General features: G+C 32.2%; 1 protein-coding gene across 3 annotated transcripts in view; it reads right to left on the bottom strand.

Moving 5' to 3' along the window:
• The window catches only part of LOC129233277 (nucleolar complex protein 4 homolog), an 86,844-nt gene that overhangs the window by 31,450 nt on the left and 34,282 nt on the right, over nucleotides 1–21,112 (bottom strand). For all 3 annotated transcript variants that reach the window (XM_054867328.1, XM_054867327.1, XM_054867329.1), the window contains exons 5-9: nucleotides 18,510–18,647; nucleotides 14,986–15,061; nucleotides 14,236–14,318; nucleotides 14,035–14,146; nucleotides 332–392 (exon numbers count right to left, since the gene is read on the bottom strand). In XM_054867328.1, the coding sequence (XP_054723303.1) occupies nucleotides 332–392; nucleotides 14,035–14,146; nucleotides 14,236–14,318; nucleotides 14,986–15,061; nucleotides 18,510–18,647 (470 nt within the window). The remainder of the gene's footprint in view (nucleotides 1–331; nucleotides 393–14,034; nucleotides 14,147–14,235; nucleotides 14,319–14,985; nucleotides 15,062–18,509; nucleotides 18,648–21,112) is intronic.

The raw sequence follows: 21,112 nt of genomic DNA, 5'->3' as shown, positions 1-21,112 counted from the left end.
TGTGTACAGGCAAAATTGAAAAAAAAAAAAGAAGAAAGAAACCACTTTTAATTGAGAGTTTAATACAAATGATTCTATTTTTTAAACAACAAAACATTTATCAATGAATTAAATGCTATACATTTTTGTCAAGATGGATTTCTAAAATCTTAATAATAATATCACTCTACAAGTAAAAGTACAAACATTTTTCATGAAGGAATTTAAGCACGAAAATGTGGAAATGAGTTTTTTCATAATCTTCAGCCATGCAATATTTAACATTAACCCCATATTGGCATAATGAACAGAGCTATGGAGCAAATATTTGAAAAGGCAAAATTGTACTTACACATTATACTTTTGCATAAGTAAAAATAATCCATTCAAGGATAATAGACTAGTTATACCACCTGAAAAAGAAAATTCATTTTTAGGAACAACAGAACATAACTTTCATCAAAAAATCCAACAGGGTTGAAAGCAAAAATGATAACGGGATAGACAATAAAAAGGAAGAAGGTTTAAATATTCAGTAAATTACCGCTCATTAGCCAGGGCTAAAGCAGAAATACGTGAAATACACTGCCAGATCAGTCATTTCCAGCCGATGACTGGTTGCAGTCCTCCAGCTCAGTCGTTTGGAAACGACTGAGCTGGCGGTGTATTTCACGTATTTCTGCTTTAGCCCTGGCTAATGGGCGGTAATTTACTGAATATACCATGCCTCGTGTTCAATCTTCGAGTTGAACTGAACCATTGCTTTGGTCACTCGTCTGGTCTGCTAATTCTATGTTAGGTACCAGTTTGTTTTGCACTCTTGGCTTCCTTAAGAGGTTTTCCATCTCCAGCTCAGTCACTTTCCTATGCCGGGCTAATGAGTGCTAATAAGCAGGAAACTGCAGTCCTCGGCTGGAAATGACAGAGCTGGCGGTGTATTTCAAGGTTTAAATAGTTCATGACAAAATGTTTTATAAGTTTAACAAAATCAGTTAAGAATTTACTCTTAAATATTATGATAAAAATAATGCTAATGTACACAAAAGCCAAATTGAGTTCTACTAAAGCTTGACTTTGAAGCGGAAACATCAGTTCTATCATTTGTAACAGGTAGAATTAGCTAGAAAGCGCTGAGTAGTAAGAGGTGCGTTCTCGCTGATCCTATTTGTTGTAAAATAATGACAACCAATCTATTACAAATGATAACAATGACATTTCCGCTTCAAGGTCATCCACTATCTTTCTGCGGTCAAGCTTTAACTGTTGGTTCAACTCTATAGACACTTAAGGGGCACAACCTATTTGAGATACCTGCAATGAAGCAGCTTCGCTTGCTAAGAAAAAAAAAAGGAAAGAATTAAATTCACCAAAATTTTCAGCTTTGGAGTTAAATTGAACTTAATAGTTTTATGGCTACATTTTGAGTACTAGTGTACACCCATGTATGTATGTGTGTGTTTGAACAAAGTTTTTGTGGGACTGTACTTTAAAACGTTATGCAAGAAATAAAACTAACATTCTGAGAACAAATATCTTCTCTTGATGAAGCAAAAAATATTTGAAAATGATCAGAGGACTTTTCTTTTCTTTAAATAAAGTTTTGAAGCGATGAAATTAAAAACTGACCTGTTGCAAATGAAAAGATATGCTGAATGACACATTTCTCATTTCTGATGCTCATAGATCAAAGTTTAGAAAATTGGGGAAAAAAATTAAGATTTTTGTACTGAAGCTACATTTCAAAGTAACAAGAGTTCTATAAAGAAAGTCTAAAAAATGTTTATATAGATTATTTATGAAGCAATAACTTGCATTAAAAAGCAAATTAATTTGTATCTCTAATCATGAAAAGGAGTTTTCATAAAATAATTTAACAGAATTCGTAATCTATAAGCCAAACATATTTTTAATTTAGAACTTACCCTTAGAATAGGCAAATATTAGAAATTATCATCCATAGCATTATAAAAATTATAAAAAAAATATAATGCACATTTAATTTCCCCTTTAGGAGACTAGATACATTTTTAAAAAGATCAAATATACAGTTGAAGGTGTTAGGGGGAAAATTTATTTCTGTCATTTCTAGTTTTGTAAATATTCATAAGTAACAAAAGCGCATCTTTTTAATCCACTAAATTACCCAACTATTCTGAAATGGAATTAATAAATGACTGCATCTGTTAGCGACTAATCTTTCATGCTGTTTTCCTTAGTTCCCGAGTTCCTTTTCACTAGTTAAAAACTGTCAAATCCATCTTATGAGAAAGAAACTTTAAAAGTTATAAATTGCTATCCTGTGCACAAGCACAAAGAGAAAATAATTTCTTTAAATGTAAATATTTCATCAAATTTACAAAATTTTTCTTTCAAATTTTAGTATAATTATTCTTTTGCTCTTGTCAAGTTTTCTGAAAGTTTGGTAAGGTTAAACAGAAAACTGTGCGTGTTACAAACCAAAAACATGTGAATAAAATTGATATTTTTAAAAGAAATGCTCATAAGTGATAGTTTTACAAAAATGTGTGTTGTTATTGTTGCTTATCCCACTTTGCAGACAAACATCAGACCAAGTCCATGAACTCGTGTACTTTCAAACCCTCCAAAACAGCAATAGGGTTGGAGTAGAGCAGACCCCCTTCACAACCGATGCAGGAAAAGATATGGGCAGGAGTGGCTTGACGCATATTGCATTTGGGACATTGAGGAAAAACTTTGAGATCAGCCGCATGTCTTCGAGTTCGAGTGTGTCCGCTTCGTAGCCGGGCTAGTACCATTTGATCTTCTCTGCTGTTTGCCCTAAGTAAAGCGGCACCGGGGCGGGTTGCTTTGTACCCTTCAGGTGTAGGGTCTCGTCTCCAAGCGGAGCAGATGTTTTGCTTGACTCGGGTTGCAATTTCTGAAGAAGAAAAGCACCCTTTATAAGGAGAAACCACTCCGCTCCACTCACTTGCCAGTCCGTCAGTACCTTCATTTCCGTATACATCCACATGACGGTACCCACTCAAAAGTAATTTTAAGATGTTTACTCACGTATTTAAGGTGTTGGATTATAATCAAAGTCATTTTGTCACCAAGTTTCCACCATTCAGACAGATGCTGAATACAGCTTTGGCTATCGCTCAAAATCCAAACATCTCTACAGACATTCTCTGTGATGCAATAGTTCAAAGCCTCCTCAATAGCTAAAAGCTCGGCCTTGAAGAGAGAGCAATGATCAGGGTTTTTTTAATACAGATCTTAATGCCATTTCATTCCCTGATAAAAACACCATTACCCAAGAAAGCGCCATCTCCTTTGCTTCCGTCAGTATATGTCTGCAATGCATCACATGGGATTTGATAACCTCCAAAGCAAGCTGTCTAAGATACTCCGGGTGTCGAGTGCTCTTGTTGTACAAGCATAAATTAGGTTTAAATAAAACTTGTTCATAAAATGATGGGGCTGGATCCAGATCGCAATTCAGTGAAGCATATTCAACATCATTGTACAAGAAACCCTCATCTTCAGCATAGCTAAGTGGACTCTGCCTCTGAAGATGTCGATTATTTTCCAGTTTGGCACATAATTGAGTTATTAGGGTGCGTCTTATTTTTGAAGATGTTATTTTTTCATGAGGCACCCCCTCATTTTGTTCCTTTGGATGAAAAAAAATTCACATATCATAAAAATTGAATAAAATTTAGAGGTTGCTACCATTGCTGCAAAATTCGAAATATATTTTTTTTCATCGATTATTATAATATTTATTTATGTTATCTTTTTGTCATTAATTTTAATTAGTAATAAATTAGATTCTTACTGATTTTGAAATTATTTCATATTTTATTAAATCATGTTAATTAACTGTAGCTACAATCAACACTCAACCTCTTAACTAACTGTTGGTTAGCAGCTCAAGGAAATACAAGTTGTTAGTTAAGAACTCAAAAAGAAAATTAAGAGTTATATTTCAATAATCAAAAACAAAACTATTGGAATCCATCATTAGATATTTGCTTGACCTCGCTCTTGCTGATGATACTTTACGCAAGATTTCACTTCCAGGCGAGAAATTATTTCTAACTGAAAGAAAACAAGCTTAGGAGGAGAAGGCGAAATCGGTAACAAATAAATCTGTACTTAAAAAGGCATCAGAACTTGAGTGAAAAGAAGAAATTTTGAAAGAAAGAAAATCACGAGGAATCTGAATTAACTGTAGTATTTTTTTTAGCTTCTTTTGTAATTGAATGTACTTTGACTGATTCTGAAGGACAAGAATTTGCAATAAAGTTCATCTAGATTTGGTCTTTTGTTGTTGAAAAGCATTATCATTTACAAGAAGTAAACTGTTGCTTCAAGTAATTCTATTTGATCTGCATGTCATTTCTGAAGAGACAAACTCCAAATTGGTGTCTTTCTTAAAGAAACCTAAAAGAACAACTCCTCCAATGAAACACTGAACAGCAGATGTTGTAGAACTAAACCAGGGTTCGCGTTTACGCGCTATAGCGGGTTTTTTACGCAAATTCGCGGGAAAGGGACGCAACTTCCGCGAAATTCGGGTCCCAGGGACCAAGATAACCCAAAAGATAAGAACCAGAAAAAAAATGGGAGAAAATGCTAAAGATCTATTTTGTAAATGCTTTTAAGCTTCAAAATGACCAGGCGAATCAACAGAAAGGGACTAAAATGACCCTATCTGTTTATCAGCTATTCAAACACACCCCAATTGTGGACCAGTCAATGGAATTTTAGTGATAAGACTGGAGCTTACAGTGACCTCCTGGGCAGAGCTCAGGGAGCAAGTTCATAAATAGCCCATTGTACTGTATTCTAAGAATAAGCTCTCCCTCAACTTTTATCTTGAGGAAATTCGTAAAAACAGAAATGAAGACTAAAAATAAGAGAGGTTTTCAATGCAATCTTCAGGATTAATACAAGACAATTGTACAGTAAAAATATTGCAATTTGGCATTCATGTGACCAGAATTACTTTTGAAAATCATTATTTTGCATCCCCAATAAAAAGAGGGGAGAAAAAAAATGGCGAACATTTTCCAGATCGCGCTAAACACAAAGAGTTCTGAACTTCACATTTTTCTTGTTAAATTGCTTATGAATACTTGAATTTTATACAAAAGAACTTTAACCTTGTTCTTTTTCTAATAATTCATCTCTTTCTGATGGGTTATTTTTATTTGGACTTGCAAAAGTCGGGTATTAATCGATCGCGATTTTAAAAATAGAACAAAAACCAAAACAGATATTTTGAACGAGTCAAAATAAAGTCAAATATACTGATTTAAGATTGCAGATGAGCAATTTTCACACTCATATGAGAAAATGTTTCGTTTTTGCGATCGCGATTTTTGCGTTGGGTTCATTCGCTTGCGATTTATTATTATTATGTAATTGCCAATGATAATTGGGAGGGGGGGCTGCTCGCTTTTTTCACTAAGAAAATTTCCAGGAAAACAAAGGTTAAGGGAGTGCTTTTTGCTTGATCAATCAGAGGCACTTGTTTTATATTTTATGGTAAAACCCATTTTTAAAGTAAATTTTGAGTTAATCTCATTGTAACTGACCAAATAGTTTCTCACATAACTATGTCTTGCAAGTGTATTATTTGAAAATAATTTTACAATGATAAAATCACAAAAAATTAGGGCAAAATTAACCAATTTATTTTATTTCATGCCTTCTCCCCCCCCCCAAGTATAAATATTTCTGTATTATTCATTTACACACTAAAATTTTCTGTTTAAAATTTAAGGGACTCATTTTTTCCACCAAAGGACCCAAATCTATTTCATTAATGGGTCCCTGGGACCCAGGTCACTGATAGTTGAGCACGAGCACTGCTAAACCAAAGGAAAAAAAATAGAGGATTTCATTACTAACATTCAGATTTTTCACCATAATGGTCTTTTCATCAAGTTTTTCGAAGAGATATCATCAAATAGTTTGGATGACGAGTAGCAATCAGAAAAAGGCTTGTATATTTCACATTACTAAAAACAAGGGGGGAAAAATTACAATATTGGTGAATGTAAAAGACTGAAATTGTAAACCAATGATATGAATGGCATAGTGTAACTCTTGCATGATTTTTGTTTGACATTATTACAAAATAGCAACCATGAAATGCTTGTTATTTTTTTTTTTTGCATGCATAGGAAATAAGTATTTGGGTTATATTTCTACCTTAACCAACCCAAATTCATGTTGATGTCAAATATTGCAATAGAAAATTCGGAATATATTTTTACTCTATTTTTTCACAATGAATGTAATTTTAATCGCTGGTAGCAACCTCTAAATTTTGTTCAAATTCTATGAAACTTTTAAGTGGGTATTTTTTCATCAAAAGGAAGCAATTAAAGGGGTGCCCTATAAGAAATTCAAAAAATTTTCAAAGCGCGCATTATAAGATGCACCCTACTGAGTCATTCCACATCAACTGATCTAATTTTTCACATGGTCCCCACTCGACCATTTCCGATTTCAATGAAATTTTATAGAGGTGCAGAGATGCTTTTAAAACTAACCTATGCAAATTTTCAGCTTCCTAGATCCAAATCCTAAGGATCTAGGATCCAGACCCCGAAGTGGTTTTTTGGAGGAAAAAAGTAGGAAATAAGGAATCAAAAATTAAAAAAATAGGAAAAGTAGGAAAAAATCACTTAAAAAAGTAGGAAAAAATAGGAAGAGATAGGACTACATGCACGTCAAGAGGAAACAAATTTAGCGTAAATTTTATTTCTAATGTAAAATAAATTAACAGTATTTTTGATTTAAAACTGTCCCAAAAATAAACTAACATTACTTTTAAAGTATTAAAGGGAGTTAATAATGAAAGATCGAGTCGCAAAAACAAAACGAAAGAAACAAGCTGACAATCATCAGCATGAAAAATAAACTGGCGGAAACAAAGATATTAATTACAAAAATATGAAAATAAAATCCGAAAAAAGTAACATCTTTCAACAATACAGAAATAAAAGTTTTAAGTGTGAAAGAATAAAATGTAATGTAGCGATCACAAAAAAAAAAAAAAAAAACAATAATAATAATAAAACTCATATTTTTAGTGCAATAAAACTATTTTTGTTAAAGATTTGTTTTGTCGAAAAGGAAAACATTCCTTTGAGAGAATCCATTTATCATTTGAAAATACTAACACTTTCAGCTCTTGTTGTCATAAACTATGATACAAAAAGCAAAGCAAATATTAAATTAGTTTTCGTTAAAAATAATCAGCAGCTGACATGCATTTTCGCATACACAGGGGCAGGTGTTTGAATTTGAAAAAAAAAAAAGAAAAACGAGAACGACTGAAGATGCAGAACTAAAATATATTTGTTCTTAAATATGGAACATAAAATTCATAATAAAATAATTAAACTAAATAAATAACGAAACAAGTAAACTAAAGGGTTAAAGGGTTTGTATTATGTTATGTATTTTTAGCATTGAACATAAATTTTTGTTTCAGGAAAGTCATTTATGGGGGGTCAGTAGGGTCAATTTCTCTCCTCGCTGGATTTGGAAAATTAATGCTTAACTATACAAGTTTGTGCGGTTTTTGTTGTTTTCAGATAAAATTCGCATTCAGTATACATTCTTCGCTAGCCACCCCTGGGGGAAAAATAAAAATGACGGGACAGTTTTAATTTTAATCAAGCAATAAAAATGAACATTGTTTTTTTTTTTTTGGTTTGAGGATTTTTTTACCTCCTTCTTGTTCCAAAATTTTTGTCCTGGAAAAAAAAGAAAAATCTACGGACGGTAAACATAACAGTTTCATCAAAGAAAAATATTAATTACTAATTTTTCTTTGTGCATAAAAGGGAAAGTATGTAGTTTCTCTTAATCCTCACCATACAACAAAAATATTCGTTCGGAAATTGTTCACGAAATTGAGAGTGAGGGGGGAGCACCTGGCATCAAATGCCTGCATATATATCTTCCCCCTCCCTTCGATCAGGCGTTCTGAGTACAATAACTTACGGTAGATACGCCGCATCGGTATAACTGCCGCACCCCGAAAAGAGTAAAAGTCTATCGAAAAGAGTTTAAATTTTCAGAAATGCAGCATTGCCATAAACGCAGCACATAAAAATGGTAAGCAACTCCTCGATATTGATGAAATATCAGAGAAAAAATACCCATTAAAAATTTAAAAAATACAGTACATATTTGCTTGTGGCTCTATCCCCAACTCTTAAAAATGTGAAAAAATTAAAACGGAATCTCGCCATTTAAACTGAATTTCGATTTTTCTCCCAAAACGGGAACGTTTTGCTCATGTAGGTTTTTTTTTTTGGCAAATACACTTTTTGCAAGGAAAGAAAATGAAATTTTATAAATTTTATAATCATGTTTGCGATTTAGAATTAACAATAATCATATAAATGCATGACAAAAGTTAGTTTCCGTGACTGTTTTTGAAGTGGTCCGTTTTTGTGAATTTCAGTTCTCTGTCGCTTTTATTTTGTACTAACATCAATAAAATATGTACAGAGTACAGGTTTTTTGTCTTTTGCTTTCTTACGTTCTTTTTAAGGCTTTACATTGCCTTTATGTTTAAATAGAGCTCTATTTCAACTATACAAAATATCGGCGAATAGGAAATTCGTCTTTTCCCGCACTGTTTGAACAGTGAGCCGTTTACTTTCACTAAAGCTTTCGACTGACGGGTAAATAATATATAGTTGCATCAAATGTGCCAGTACCTATTTCTTTATTTTTTTGTTAAAACAGTAGGACTGAAGTCGGGAAAAGAAAAGTCAATCATAAACGCCGCAACAGCAAAAAAAAGTCACTTATGAAAATTTAACTTATAAACACGCAAACGCTGTGGCGTTCCTTCCAGAAATTACTGTAGTCAGTCAATGAAAAGCTCAAGATCCGCTTGTTTCTTTTTGCTTTTCAAAATTGAAACATGCAGAAAATCATCTGTGATTCATTGTAAAAATAAGAATCAATGCACAATTGGAAGTGCTATACTAAAGAAAGAAAAAGTAGGGAAAAAAAGGAAAAAGTAGGAAAATAAGGAGAGAGCTCTAAAAATTAGGAAAAATAAGAACTCTTCGGGGTCTGTAGGATCTCCGAAAAATGTGATCCAAAATAGCGGATCAGCTTTTTGTGCCAAATTGCCATATTTAGACTACGTTTACAGAAAATTTTATTACACTGGAAGCCTGAAATTTTAGGTGCTTAAAGTAAGTTTTGCCGTTAATATGTTCAAGTATTTTTGTGAATTTGAGTTCGTTAGATTTTGTGTAGCATGCGCGTGAACTTGTGAAAAAGCGCAATGGGAAAATTTTTACTGGATTTTAGGTAGTCATAAAATCAGAACAAAAATTATTCAAACTCTCATGTTTCATGATTCCAATACAAAAATACTTGTTTTTAATGGGCTACGGTTGCAGAGCTTAAATATCTATTTTCTAAAAGATATTGTGATTCAAAGTGGCTATCAAAACCCTTCTAGTGAAAAATAGCCTATTTTCAAAGCACTAGAGCTCAAGTTTGTCACCTTACATCTTCTTTTCGTTAAAACCATTAGAAAGAACAGATTTTTTCTTTGATGGTGTTCTTTCATTTAAGGATGAAAAAATTAGCTTAAAATTTGGACTGTCGTAACGAATTGCAATGTTTAAGAGCAGGTTGCGGCAAATTTTATCACACTGGAAGCCTGAAATGTTAGGGGTTTAAAGTATTTACGGTTGACAACACGTCCTTGTATTTTTATGAATTGGAGTTCATTAACTTTCATGTAGTACACATGCAAAGTCGCAAGAAAAACGCAGTGGAGAAACTTTCTCCTGGATTTTAGAGTGCCCTAAAGTCTGAACAAAAATGATTCAAAGCTTGTACTTTGTAATTATATTGTCAATACACAGTAGAAGACCGTTATAACACACCTTGGGACCAGAGCTTTTGCGTTATACAGGTTTTTGCATTATATAGATCATTTCACAAATTTTGAAACTAATATTCAGAATACATCTATATATTAGCACTTCAGAATGAGTTTTATCTGCAATGAGTATTAAAGCACTAATATTACGATTAGTCATTCAGAAATAAATATGTTCCATAGTCAGAAGAAGAGTGAATTATCCTGCACTTCTGCTAGCTTCATGGTTTGCTTGCATAACAGCTGCATTTTCAAGAGCCATCTGATATTTTCTTTTTACTGTGAACACTAATTTTTATTTTAAAACTATGAATTAAGATGGAAAAATGAAAAACTGTTTTAAAATTTAATTTGCCTAGCAATTTTTATGTTTGCAAGACAAAACAGAGGGAGTTTTTTAACTTAAAAACCTATTTTTTACTTCTGAAAAGTAGTGCGGTTTATAGAGAATTGCGTTATATAGGTCGACGTTATAATGGTCTTCTACTGTACATGTTTTTAATGGATTACAGTTGCAAAGCGTCAATACTGATTTTCTAAAAAATATTGGCATCCAAATTGGCTGTCAAAATCCTTCACATGAAAAATAGCCTATTTTTAAGGCACTGTAGGTCAAATTTGTCACTTTGCATCTTATTTTCATTGGCATCATTAGAAAGAACATTTTTTCCTACAAAAATGGTTTTTCATTACGATGGTGTTCTTTCAGATAAGAGTAAAACTAGTACGTTGTGGCCATCACGAAACTTTCTTCTATATTTTTCTTTTTTTTTCTGATCCCTCCCCATGCTTGACGAGGAAGCAATATTCCCAACAAAAACAAAATTACACATGCAAAAACTTGACTACCATCCCAATGTCTGAATTATTTTAAAAGCAAAGCAAAAGAGCGAAAACTGAAAGTTATTTTAAAAGCCTTGCTTGAATGAATTACAAATATTTTATTTGTTAACAAACATAAGATGGCAACAGTTAAAAATTTTAAATCATTGAGATAATATTTCCTACCATTTCCATACAATTAAAATCACGAGAAATACGCAGACGACAATCTATTGCGATTTATCTTTCTTATTGTTGCATTAATAAAAATATTTTTATTCGCAAAAAAAAAAAAAAAAAAAATCAACACCTCTTGGAGCGATTGGCGTCAAAATAGAACCAAAGCCTGTTTACATATGGATTCACATATATTCCAAATTTCAACCAGAACGTAGCATTACTTCTTGAGATAGGGCACTCAAAACGGAAAAAAAGAACGGGTGATTGCGCTACCCCCTTTTTAGCTGTTGACACAAAAATAAAATCAGTTTTTATACCCACTAAGGGCTACTTGCCGATAAATTTTTCTTTCATTCCGTTCATTATTTCTTGAGATACAGCAGTCACAATTGACGACAAAAAACGTTCTATAGCTCAACCCCCGTTTGAGTTATTGACACCAAAATTGAATCAGCACCTGTTCCTGTTAGTACCAACATATGGACCGAATTTTGTTTGATTCCGCCAGTAACTTCCTGAGGAATAGCAAGCACGCGTAACTCGAAAAACGTCCCATTGCTCCACCCCCCTTGGAGGAATTCGCGCCAAAAACTAATGGGCACAAGTTCACATAGGGGCACATATGTGTACCAAATTTCGTTCGATTTCATGCGGTAGTTTTTGTTGTAGAGCGGCCACAAAAAACTGGTCACACACAGACGTGACACACATACATACACACACACACACACACACACATACACACACACAGACAGACAGACATTTTCCAAAAATAGTCGAAATGGACTCAGCACACCTCAAAACGTTCGAATCCGTCAAAATTCGAAATTCGAAAATTTGCACGAATCCAATACTTTCTTCTATATATTAGATATAGAAGAAAGTAAAAATGAGCTTGAATTACTCTTTGTCATTCGCAAGAAAGTCTCGTTCTACAATAAATAAAGAATGGTGAATGCCATTTACACAAATTAATAGGGATTTTACAACTGTTATTAGTAATAGGTTTTTTATTGTCTTCTACAAAGTTCTTTTGCGAATTAAATGAGTAAGAAACATAAAAATATCCTCTTCTGGAAACACTTATTCATCAGACAGAACAAAAACAAAAATTGTTTTCTATGATATTTTATTTGCAAAGTGAACTTTTTTCAGAAGTCAGAAACTGTTTCAACTGTTCCCGACTTATAACAGTTGAAAAATAACTATTAGTCGGTTTCCACAGCATTCACCATTTATTTGTTGAAGAATGAGATTTTCTTGCTAATGAATAATAGTATTTCAAGTTCATTTTTTACGCTTATCTTAAAGAATGTCTTTGTAAAGAAAAACTTTTTATGGGGGAAAAGTATGTTCTTTCTAATGGTGCTAACGAAAAAATGATGCAAACTGGAAAAAAAAAAGACCTACAGCACATTAAAAATAGGCTATTTTTCATGTGCACGATTTTGGCAGCCAATTTGGATGCCAATATCTTTTAGAAAATCAATATTTACACTCTGCAACTATAAACCATTAAAAACATGTGTATTGATGATAGAACTACAAAGTACGAGTCATTTTTGAATACGAATCATTTACTTTTGAATCATTTTTGTTCAGAATTTGACATTTTAAAATAAAGGAAAAATATTCTCCACTGCATTTTTCTTGAGACTTTGCATCCAAGCTACATAAAAATTAATGAACTCAAATTCATAAAAATACTAGGATGTGTTGACAACCGAAAGTACTTTAAACCCCTTAAATTTCACGCTTCCAGTGTGATAAAATTTGCCGCAACCTGCTTTTAAACATTGCAATTTGTTACAACAGTCCGAATTTTAAGCTCATTTTTTTTAAAATCCTTAAACGAAAGAACACCATTGAAAAAAAAGCTTATTTTGAAAGAAAAAAATCAGTTCTTTCTAATGGTTTTAACGAAAAGAAGATGTCAGGTGTCAAATTTGAGCTATAGCACTTTGTAAAGAGGCTATTTTTCACTTGGACGGTTTTGATAGCCACTTTGGATGTCCATATGTTTAAGAAAATAGATATTTAAGCTTTGAAACCGTAACCCATCAAAAACAAGTATTTTTACAATGGAATCATGAAACATGAGCTTTGGAATAATTTTTGTTCAAATTTTATGACAACCTAAAAATCCAGGAAAAATTTTCCCCATCGCGCATTATCAAAAGTTCATGCGCATGCTACACAAAATCTAACGAGCTTAAATTCACAAAAATACTTGAATATATTAACGGGCAAACATACTTTAAGCGTCTAAAATTTCAGGCTTCCAGTGTAATAAAATTTTCTGTAAACATAGTCTAAATATGGCAATATGGCACAAAAAAACTGATCCGCCATTTTGGATCACATTTTTTGAAGATCCTAGATCCTTAGGATTTGGATCTAGGAAGCTGAAAACTTGCGTAGGTTAGATTCAAAAGCATCTCTACACCTCAATAAAATTTCATCCAAATTGGAGATGGTCGAGTGGGGACCCCTTGGTCACTATGACTTAACTGAAAGTTGTTTTGGTGACCATAACTAAGGCAAAAATGGGTAAAATTATTGTACATAGTAAGAAAACCGACTGCTGAAATTTAAAGCTTATTCCTGGCTGTTTGCGATGAAGGATGATTAAATTTTTTTTGTTTCTTTAATCAGACATGTGACCCAAACAGGAGGAAAAATACCAATATTGCTTGGCTGTGTGAAATAATACAACAGTTAGTATAGTTTAACTACAACTGAAAGCTCTCCCATGTATTTTTGTATCTATATAGCAGACTATTTTAATTGGATGCATGAAATTAAATGGGACATGTTGAACTTAACTTCCAATGCTCCTGCTACTTTTCTGCATTTAATATTATGCTCTCTCAAAAAATACTGAACTCAGTTATAATACTGAAAATCATGTCTGTTTAATTTGTTGCTGGTGCACCAAAATGAATAAGTGATTTAATTTTTATTGAAAAAAAATCTGAAGCATATTTTCAGCTAACATACGTAATTTCATGAACATGTGGAGTTAACTTCAAATATTATTACAATTAAAAACTTTAAAAAAAAGTAAGTGCTAAAAAGCATTAGAAATTATATATGACATTTTAAGGATATATTCATTAACATAGGAACACTAAGAGAACACTTGCCTTTGTTGTAAGCATTTGTAAGAAAGTCTGTCATGACACATGGATTTTGTAAATGTGGAAGTACTCCTTCATCTAAGCACATTAAAACTTTTCGAAAGAGCACTGGAGGGAGCTAAGAAACAAATATAAAAATTGACAAACTGTAAAAAAAAAAACACAACATTGGGAACACAATTGAGTCAGTCTTCTAAGCAAATTTACCTGAAATTTCAAAAACCTCCTCCAAACAGATGAAAACAATTTGGAAAACTTTTTTTCGTCAATACCAAACTGACCTTGAACACCTGAGATAAAAGAAATGTATGAAGTTAATATACAGGATGACTCAAAATATGAAGCAAAATAACGTATGCTCTTGATATCACAAAGTCAAAGGGATGGTAAAAAAAAATCAAGATATTGAGTTATCGAGATAACAAGGTCGTCATCATCATCCTCATATAAATAACAGCCGACGATCGAGTAACCCGCATGTTTCAACAATGAAACTCAAGACACGGCATGATAATTTGATAATAATGTTTTGATAATGTTTAACATGCAGAAAAAGGCTTTATTGTGACAAGGCTGAACTCAATCCGGTAACTTAACTGTTTTAACGTCATTTCAGGGAAATGAAGAAACGAAAAAATGGTCAACAATGAACTTTACCGGAGTTTAGGTTAATCCACTGGAGTTAGGGTTGCAATTTTAACTATCAAAATATCACCAAACATGCAATGGCTTCGTTCAAATGCAGAATTAATATTCACCCGTCATACCTTGACGAAGACTTTCTAGTAATAAAAAAATATTCTAAAAATTTGTTACAATAGTTAAAAGTAAGTGAAAACATGTAATGAAAGTTAAATTTCGGAAAATTTTACAAAACAAAGAGAGCTAGAAACATCTCATCCTGACGATTAAAAACATTTGTTTTACTTGTTTCTGAAAGAAAAGCTTTTTTCTTACCTGAATTAGAAAATTCCTCAGGATATTCAAGTCCACGCAGAAGATGAAAAGTATTTTCAATAAAAACATCAGTCAGCTAGAGGGGGCAAAAAATCAAAGCATATGAAGAACATAAACAATTATTAAAACAATTCTTAAATTTGATAGAAAAGAACAAATTTTCAATTACTTTCCATTTACAAAACTGATAAAGCTACTTTTATGTTATTGAAAATTTTGAATTTTTGTGCTCTCTGTAATTGGATTTTGTTACTCTAAATCGGCAATTCTAAACCTTTTTTGATTCAGTTAATTTGCAGGTACACTTACGATAAGATTAGAAGCATTTTGCTTGGTTTGTTCATTACCTCAATAAATTTTGTGAAAATAGCATAATTTTTACACAGTATTGCATACATCAGTGATTTTCAATCAATGGTCCGTCAGACACGCACTGGTCTATAGAAAAATTTGACCTGTAATCTCAGTGATTTTTTACTTGTCCTCACATTAAAAAAATTTATCTTACTATTTAAAAAAACTGATCCTTCTTTTTATGCTAGTGTTTTATGTGATTATCAAAACACAAAGCTTAGATTAGTAGTTTGAATTTTTTAATGATTTTTCACAAGATTGAACTGCTCTGAAAAATCTCAATGCTCCCCAAAACCACCACAGATGGCTCCAATATAGTTTGTTTAAGGTTCGCAATTCTGCATTAGGCTTGAATTTAGCATTTTTGCTCTTAATATGTGTTTACACTCTAGTCCTAATTTTTTCATTTCATTTTGTTAAAACTTTATGTATTTTTTATTTTTGCTAATTTGCTACTGGGATTTCTTGGAACCAAGTATAAATCCCGATAATATACATAAATAATGAAACTCTTATGATTTACAATGAACTGCCAAGAAAACTCCCTAGTTGGTAAAAAATAATATGGGGTCCTTTAAAGTGCTTTATTTTGGTTTAAACTTTTGTGTGGAAACCCTTAATCTGTTTCTGAAAAACAGTATGCAATTAATAAAGTAAGCATCAAGTAATGATAGCAAATGTTATTTAGAAGAATTTTAAATATTTTGAAGTCTTGCATGTGTTCTGGCTCGCAAGAATCATTTTAATATGAGATGCCGCCCTTGGGTAAAAAACTGTAGGGGAACACTGATTTAATAGAGCAAGGGCTTTTATAGGCTGTACCGTGGCAAGAACATTATTGGGGTGATGAGTCATCGTCTCATAGGGTAATTCTATTGTCTTCTAATGTGCAGCACTTGTAACATACATACAATAATTAATGCAAAGGGACCTTTTTTTTTAAATCCAATTACTTGAATTTAACTATCCGAATGGTGTTAAAATAATTCGTTAATTTGGGGCTTATTATTTGTTAAATAGAGGTTTTTTGCCTTCATTTTAGTTGGGAAAATAGAAAAATTCGCTACATAGCGAGATTCGTTAAAATGGGGCCCGACTGTGTGTGTGTATATATATATATATATATATATATACATATATAATACTACTAATAATAATAATAATAAAAGTGAAAAATATTGAAAAGACCACACCAAGAGCCCATAGATGCACAAAGCAGCAAAACTAAAAAGCCAAGTAAATATAAAATAAGCAAACATAATTTCAAATATTAAACAATTATATAAATATAATGATGATAAAAAGGAAAATTGCAAATAGCATTAAATAGGAAAAGATAAAGTATGAATCCAGAGCTCATCAGCCGTGGAGGATTCATTAATTATGGTCAAAAGACAAAAATTTAACTATGAACTAAAAGAGAATGTTTAAGCTCCAGTACATGCAATACAGAATAACATTGGGCAAATGCACCACTTGCTAAACTATAAACAATAAAGAAGAGCTCAAACCTAAAACTAAAAGCAGGGGGTTTCACCTCGACTAATTAGGAAATCAATTCCGATAATTAGGCATCCACGGTATATAGCAACAGGACAAGTACACCGTGGAATCGACGAAACCCAAAAATTAAAAGAACAAAACAGAAACGGAGCAAACACCCCCAGTATGCAAATTAGAAGGCGCAAAGCAGCACAAAATTAATTACATACAAGATAATAATAATAATAAAAGTGAAAAGTATTGAAAATCAAGGCAAAACCCCCTGCTTTTAGTTTTAGGTTTATTGTTTAGCAAGTGGTGCATTTGCCCAATGTTATTCTATATTGCATGTACTGGAGCTTAAACATTCTCTTTTAGTTCATAGTTAAATTTTTGGTCTCTTGACCATAATTAATGAATCCTCCACGGCTGATGAGCTCTGGATTCATACTTTATCTTTTCCTATTTAATGCTATTTGCAATTTTCCTTTTTATCATCATTATTTTTATATAATTGTTTAATATTTGAAATTTTATATATATATATATATATATACATATGCAGTCAGTGGTGGCGATTGGGGATTATAAATGTAGGAGGTAAAAAATTTTTGGAAGCTGAACATTTTACTTTTAGCTATCTTAGGGTGACTTAAAGGACAGAGGCTTCGGAAGCTCTTCCTCAAAAACGTTTCCAAGCTGAAGCATTAAAAGAAGCGTTTAAGGGGCTGAATTTGGGGATGTGAAGGTGACTTCCCGAAAAAAATCACAAAACTGGTGTCTTAAAAAGGAAAATTTAGGACAACTTTGGCTAACTGAGGGAAGACGTTTTGAGGTTCTCTTCCAAAAATTTTGCAAAGTTGAATTGTTTTAAAAACGCTATTTCAGGATATCTTTGAATGACTTAATGAGGAAAGAAAGAGTTTGGAGGTTCATCCGGGTAAATCTTTTGGAACTGATAAAAGCCATAAAAACTGGCTACTTCCAAGGAAGGTGCGGAGGACAACCTCATAACTTGTTTCGTAATTGGAGTCTTAAAAACGCATTTTTAAATATTTTTTACTGATATTAGGATGAAGCTGGTTCTCTTCCTAGAAAAAAAAACTCCGAAGTTGGAATCTGAATCCGAAGTTGGAATCTGAATCCGAAGTTGGAATCTGAATAGCACAAATTTAGGTTAGCACAAAACTAGGCTCTTTGAAGTTACAAGAAAGAGGAAACATGCTTGCAATTTCTACCCAGTGAATTTTTCGAAACCGAAGTCTAAATATTGCAATTTTAAGCTATCGTTGGTCATGTTATTGTTTGATTGATCTCCCCGTAATTATTTTCAAATTAAAATCTTAAAAACATTCCGGCGATCTTTGATGATGAAAAAAGTGGGGGGGGGGGGATGATTGCCCCCCTGAGTCGCTGTCAATGCATACAGTATAACCCCAATTTAACGATTGTCAAGAGACTGGAAAAAGTTATCGTTAAATCTAGGATATGCTTAAATTGAAGAACATACACAATCATTCAGTGAAAACCGTAAAAAAATAAAACCAATGCATGGGCCGTGCTTATTTTATTTGCTGCATCAGCAATTTATGATTTTTTTTCTTAAAGCGCTGTGGTGCTTGTTCCAGAAACTACTGTATTATTTATGTAATAAATCCAAAAATATTAAATACAATCATTTTCAAAACCTTTTCAGAACTTTCTAAGGTACACTGCATGCATTTAAGCAGGTAAAACTTATTATCTTCAGAAGAAGTACAATTTTGAAATCTCAAAATAACTTTCTGCTGATCAATTTCATAGGACAGCAACTCTTTGATGATCTTCTATAAAAAAAAAAAAGGAACAGAAAATGGAAAACTGTAACAAAAAATGTGACAGCTTGGGAGCAAACTCAGAGATGGAACAAGTTTTATTAAAAGCTGACATGCAAGAAAAATTAAATACCTTACAATATTTTTTATAATGCTACACACAGGGCTGCCAACCTTGGAGAAATAATTTGAGGAGCATCTGAGGTGATTTTAAGGAACATTTTTAAATTTTGCGGAGCAATTTGGTATTTTGTATGAAAATCAATAAAAAAAATTAAACCTCCTTATCTAAAAATGGTTTTGAACTTTGATAATCATTTTAAGCATAAGTATCAGAATAATTATTTTTAAATTAATAACACCTTAACCCTATAACTTTAGACACTATGTCATGCATTTTTAAACACTATGTTATGCTTCGAGTATAAGGGTTTAATTTTCACATTCACATGCCTAATAAACTAGCAAAATATAATAGAAATAAATTTAATTTTATTAAAATCTTTGGTAAGTCTGGGAAATTCAGAGTGAAATACCTTTTTTGGGGGGCTGCGGAGTTTCACTATTTTTGCAGAATAACTCTGCGAAATGCGGAGCAGTTGGCAACCCTGTATACACATAAAATTATTATAAATAAATTGTATACTTAAAAATATATTTGTTATTTATTCTAGCATTTGTATTAGAATGCTAATTTCAAAACGAGATTGTTCAACAACTTTTATATAATTTTACATAATTTTTAGCAAAAATATGAATTTAACCATATTTACAATGAATTCTTAGCAGAGAGCACGAAAATAGAACTAAAAATTCAATTTTCACTTAGTTCCCAAAAGAGAATTTTATTGTAATTACTTTCTCTAAGTTTATATGTATAATATATTCTAAGATAGCTTTTAATTTTGAAGTACAGTCAAACCTTGTGAACACGAACTTGACGGTGACGCCAAAATATTTAGTGTTAACCGAATTTTGCACAAACCGATTTCCACATTTACCAGATTTTGTGTAAGGAGACAAGTTTTTTTGTTTTTTTTTGTTTTTGTGTGTCAGAAATTTTAAGAACCGTTGTACTTGAGTTAAACAAAAATGTACACCTTAACATTTATATTTACAGTTTGAGTAAGAAACACGAGTAATCCGAAACAGGAAATGGCTATTCGGACCATTTCTCTATGACAGTGCATTTTCAAACATCTGATTTTTCCTTGATTGCAAGACTGGATTTTCTCTGCAGTGTTGACGAGTAGAAAAACACTAATTACTTTTAGACCTTAAACCTCTTCATGGGCAGAACGGGTGTTCAGAATTAGACTTTTTTTCCCACAATGAAGTTTTAAATCTGTATTTGTCAGCCACTTGGTGAAGATTTCACTGTTCATCTAAGCTTTTTTACTGTAAGCATAGTCTACAGCTAATGTTCGTATTTTCTTAAAGCAACGTGGTTTTCTTGATTTTCTTACACAATGAGAGGAATTTTCTTGCTGCCACCCATGTTACCTGCATTCAAGTGTAGATTTTTTGACTTTCGAAAGTAATTTCATGTAAAATTATGGGGATTTTCTTTTCTTAAAGACCTTAAAATTTTCTTCTTGTTATGCCGCATTTCACCTAATTCCTCTTCATGTTAAGCAATTGATTTAACACTAATTTGTAGCTTTATCTGAGGGGGAATGGCATTTATTCCTTGTTAAACGAAATTTTGCATTAAGCAAGATTGCATTAACGGGGATTGACTGTAACAAAATAAGGCTCTCTCTCCAAAGGGCCGAATTTTGTTCTAAATAGTCCCCTAAAATAGCAATATTAAATACAGAAAAGCTTAGTTTTTTTGCATTAAAAAGTTTGTTTACTTAGAACTTAAATATTTCATCAACTATTTTAAAAAATGAAATAAATTTCTCACATTTTTTTGTATCTTAACCAATTATGTATCTGTATATTAAGCAATAATTAAAGAATTTTATGCTCAAACAAAAATAAAATAAAAATCAGCTATGCAGCATTTAAAGATGCTAGAAAGATGATCTGATCAATATAATAATGAGAACAGTTGTTGGACAAAATAAAAATAATGAGAAATCCTTCTATTTTTGATCATTTTTGCAGTTTCTCCTAATTTTTAGAACATTAAACTTTTCCAATAATAACACCGCCCCCCTAAAAAAGCTTCTGACACCATTCTGGCTGATTCTTATGTAAAATGAATTCAAACCCCTGAATTCAATAATGACCGTTGTTTTTTCTCCACCACCCACCCTCTTTTTAAGATAGTGCACTCCAAATTTTCTTCAGTTTTTGAGATTCATATCTATTATTTTTATTTGGAGAGGACGAAAGCATTATATTAACTGCATAAATTTTTTCTTTAACTAGAAAGGTTAAAAAATTTAAAGGCATGAACATTTTTGTAGCAAGGAGGGAGACTCATTTGGAGGTATATTTCCTCCACAATCCCCCCCCCCTCTTTTTTT

The sequence above is a fragment of the Uloborus diversus genome, unplaced genomic scaffold, assembly GCF_026930045.1.
Source record: "Uloborus diversus isolate 005 unplaced genomic scaffold, Udiv.v.3.1 scaffold_306, whole genome shotgun sequence".
Classification (NCBI taxonomy): Eukaryota; Metazoa; Arthropoda; class Arachnida; order Araneae; family Uloboridae; genus Uloborus; species Uloborus diversus.
Note: the sequence above shows the minus strand (reverse complement) of the source record. Positions and strands in the feature narration are given on the sequence as shown.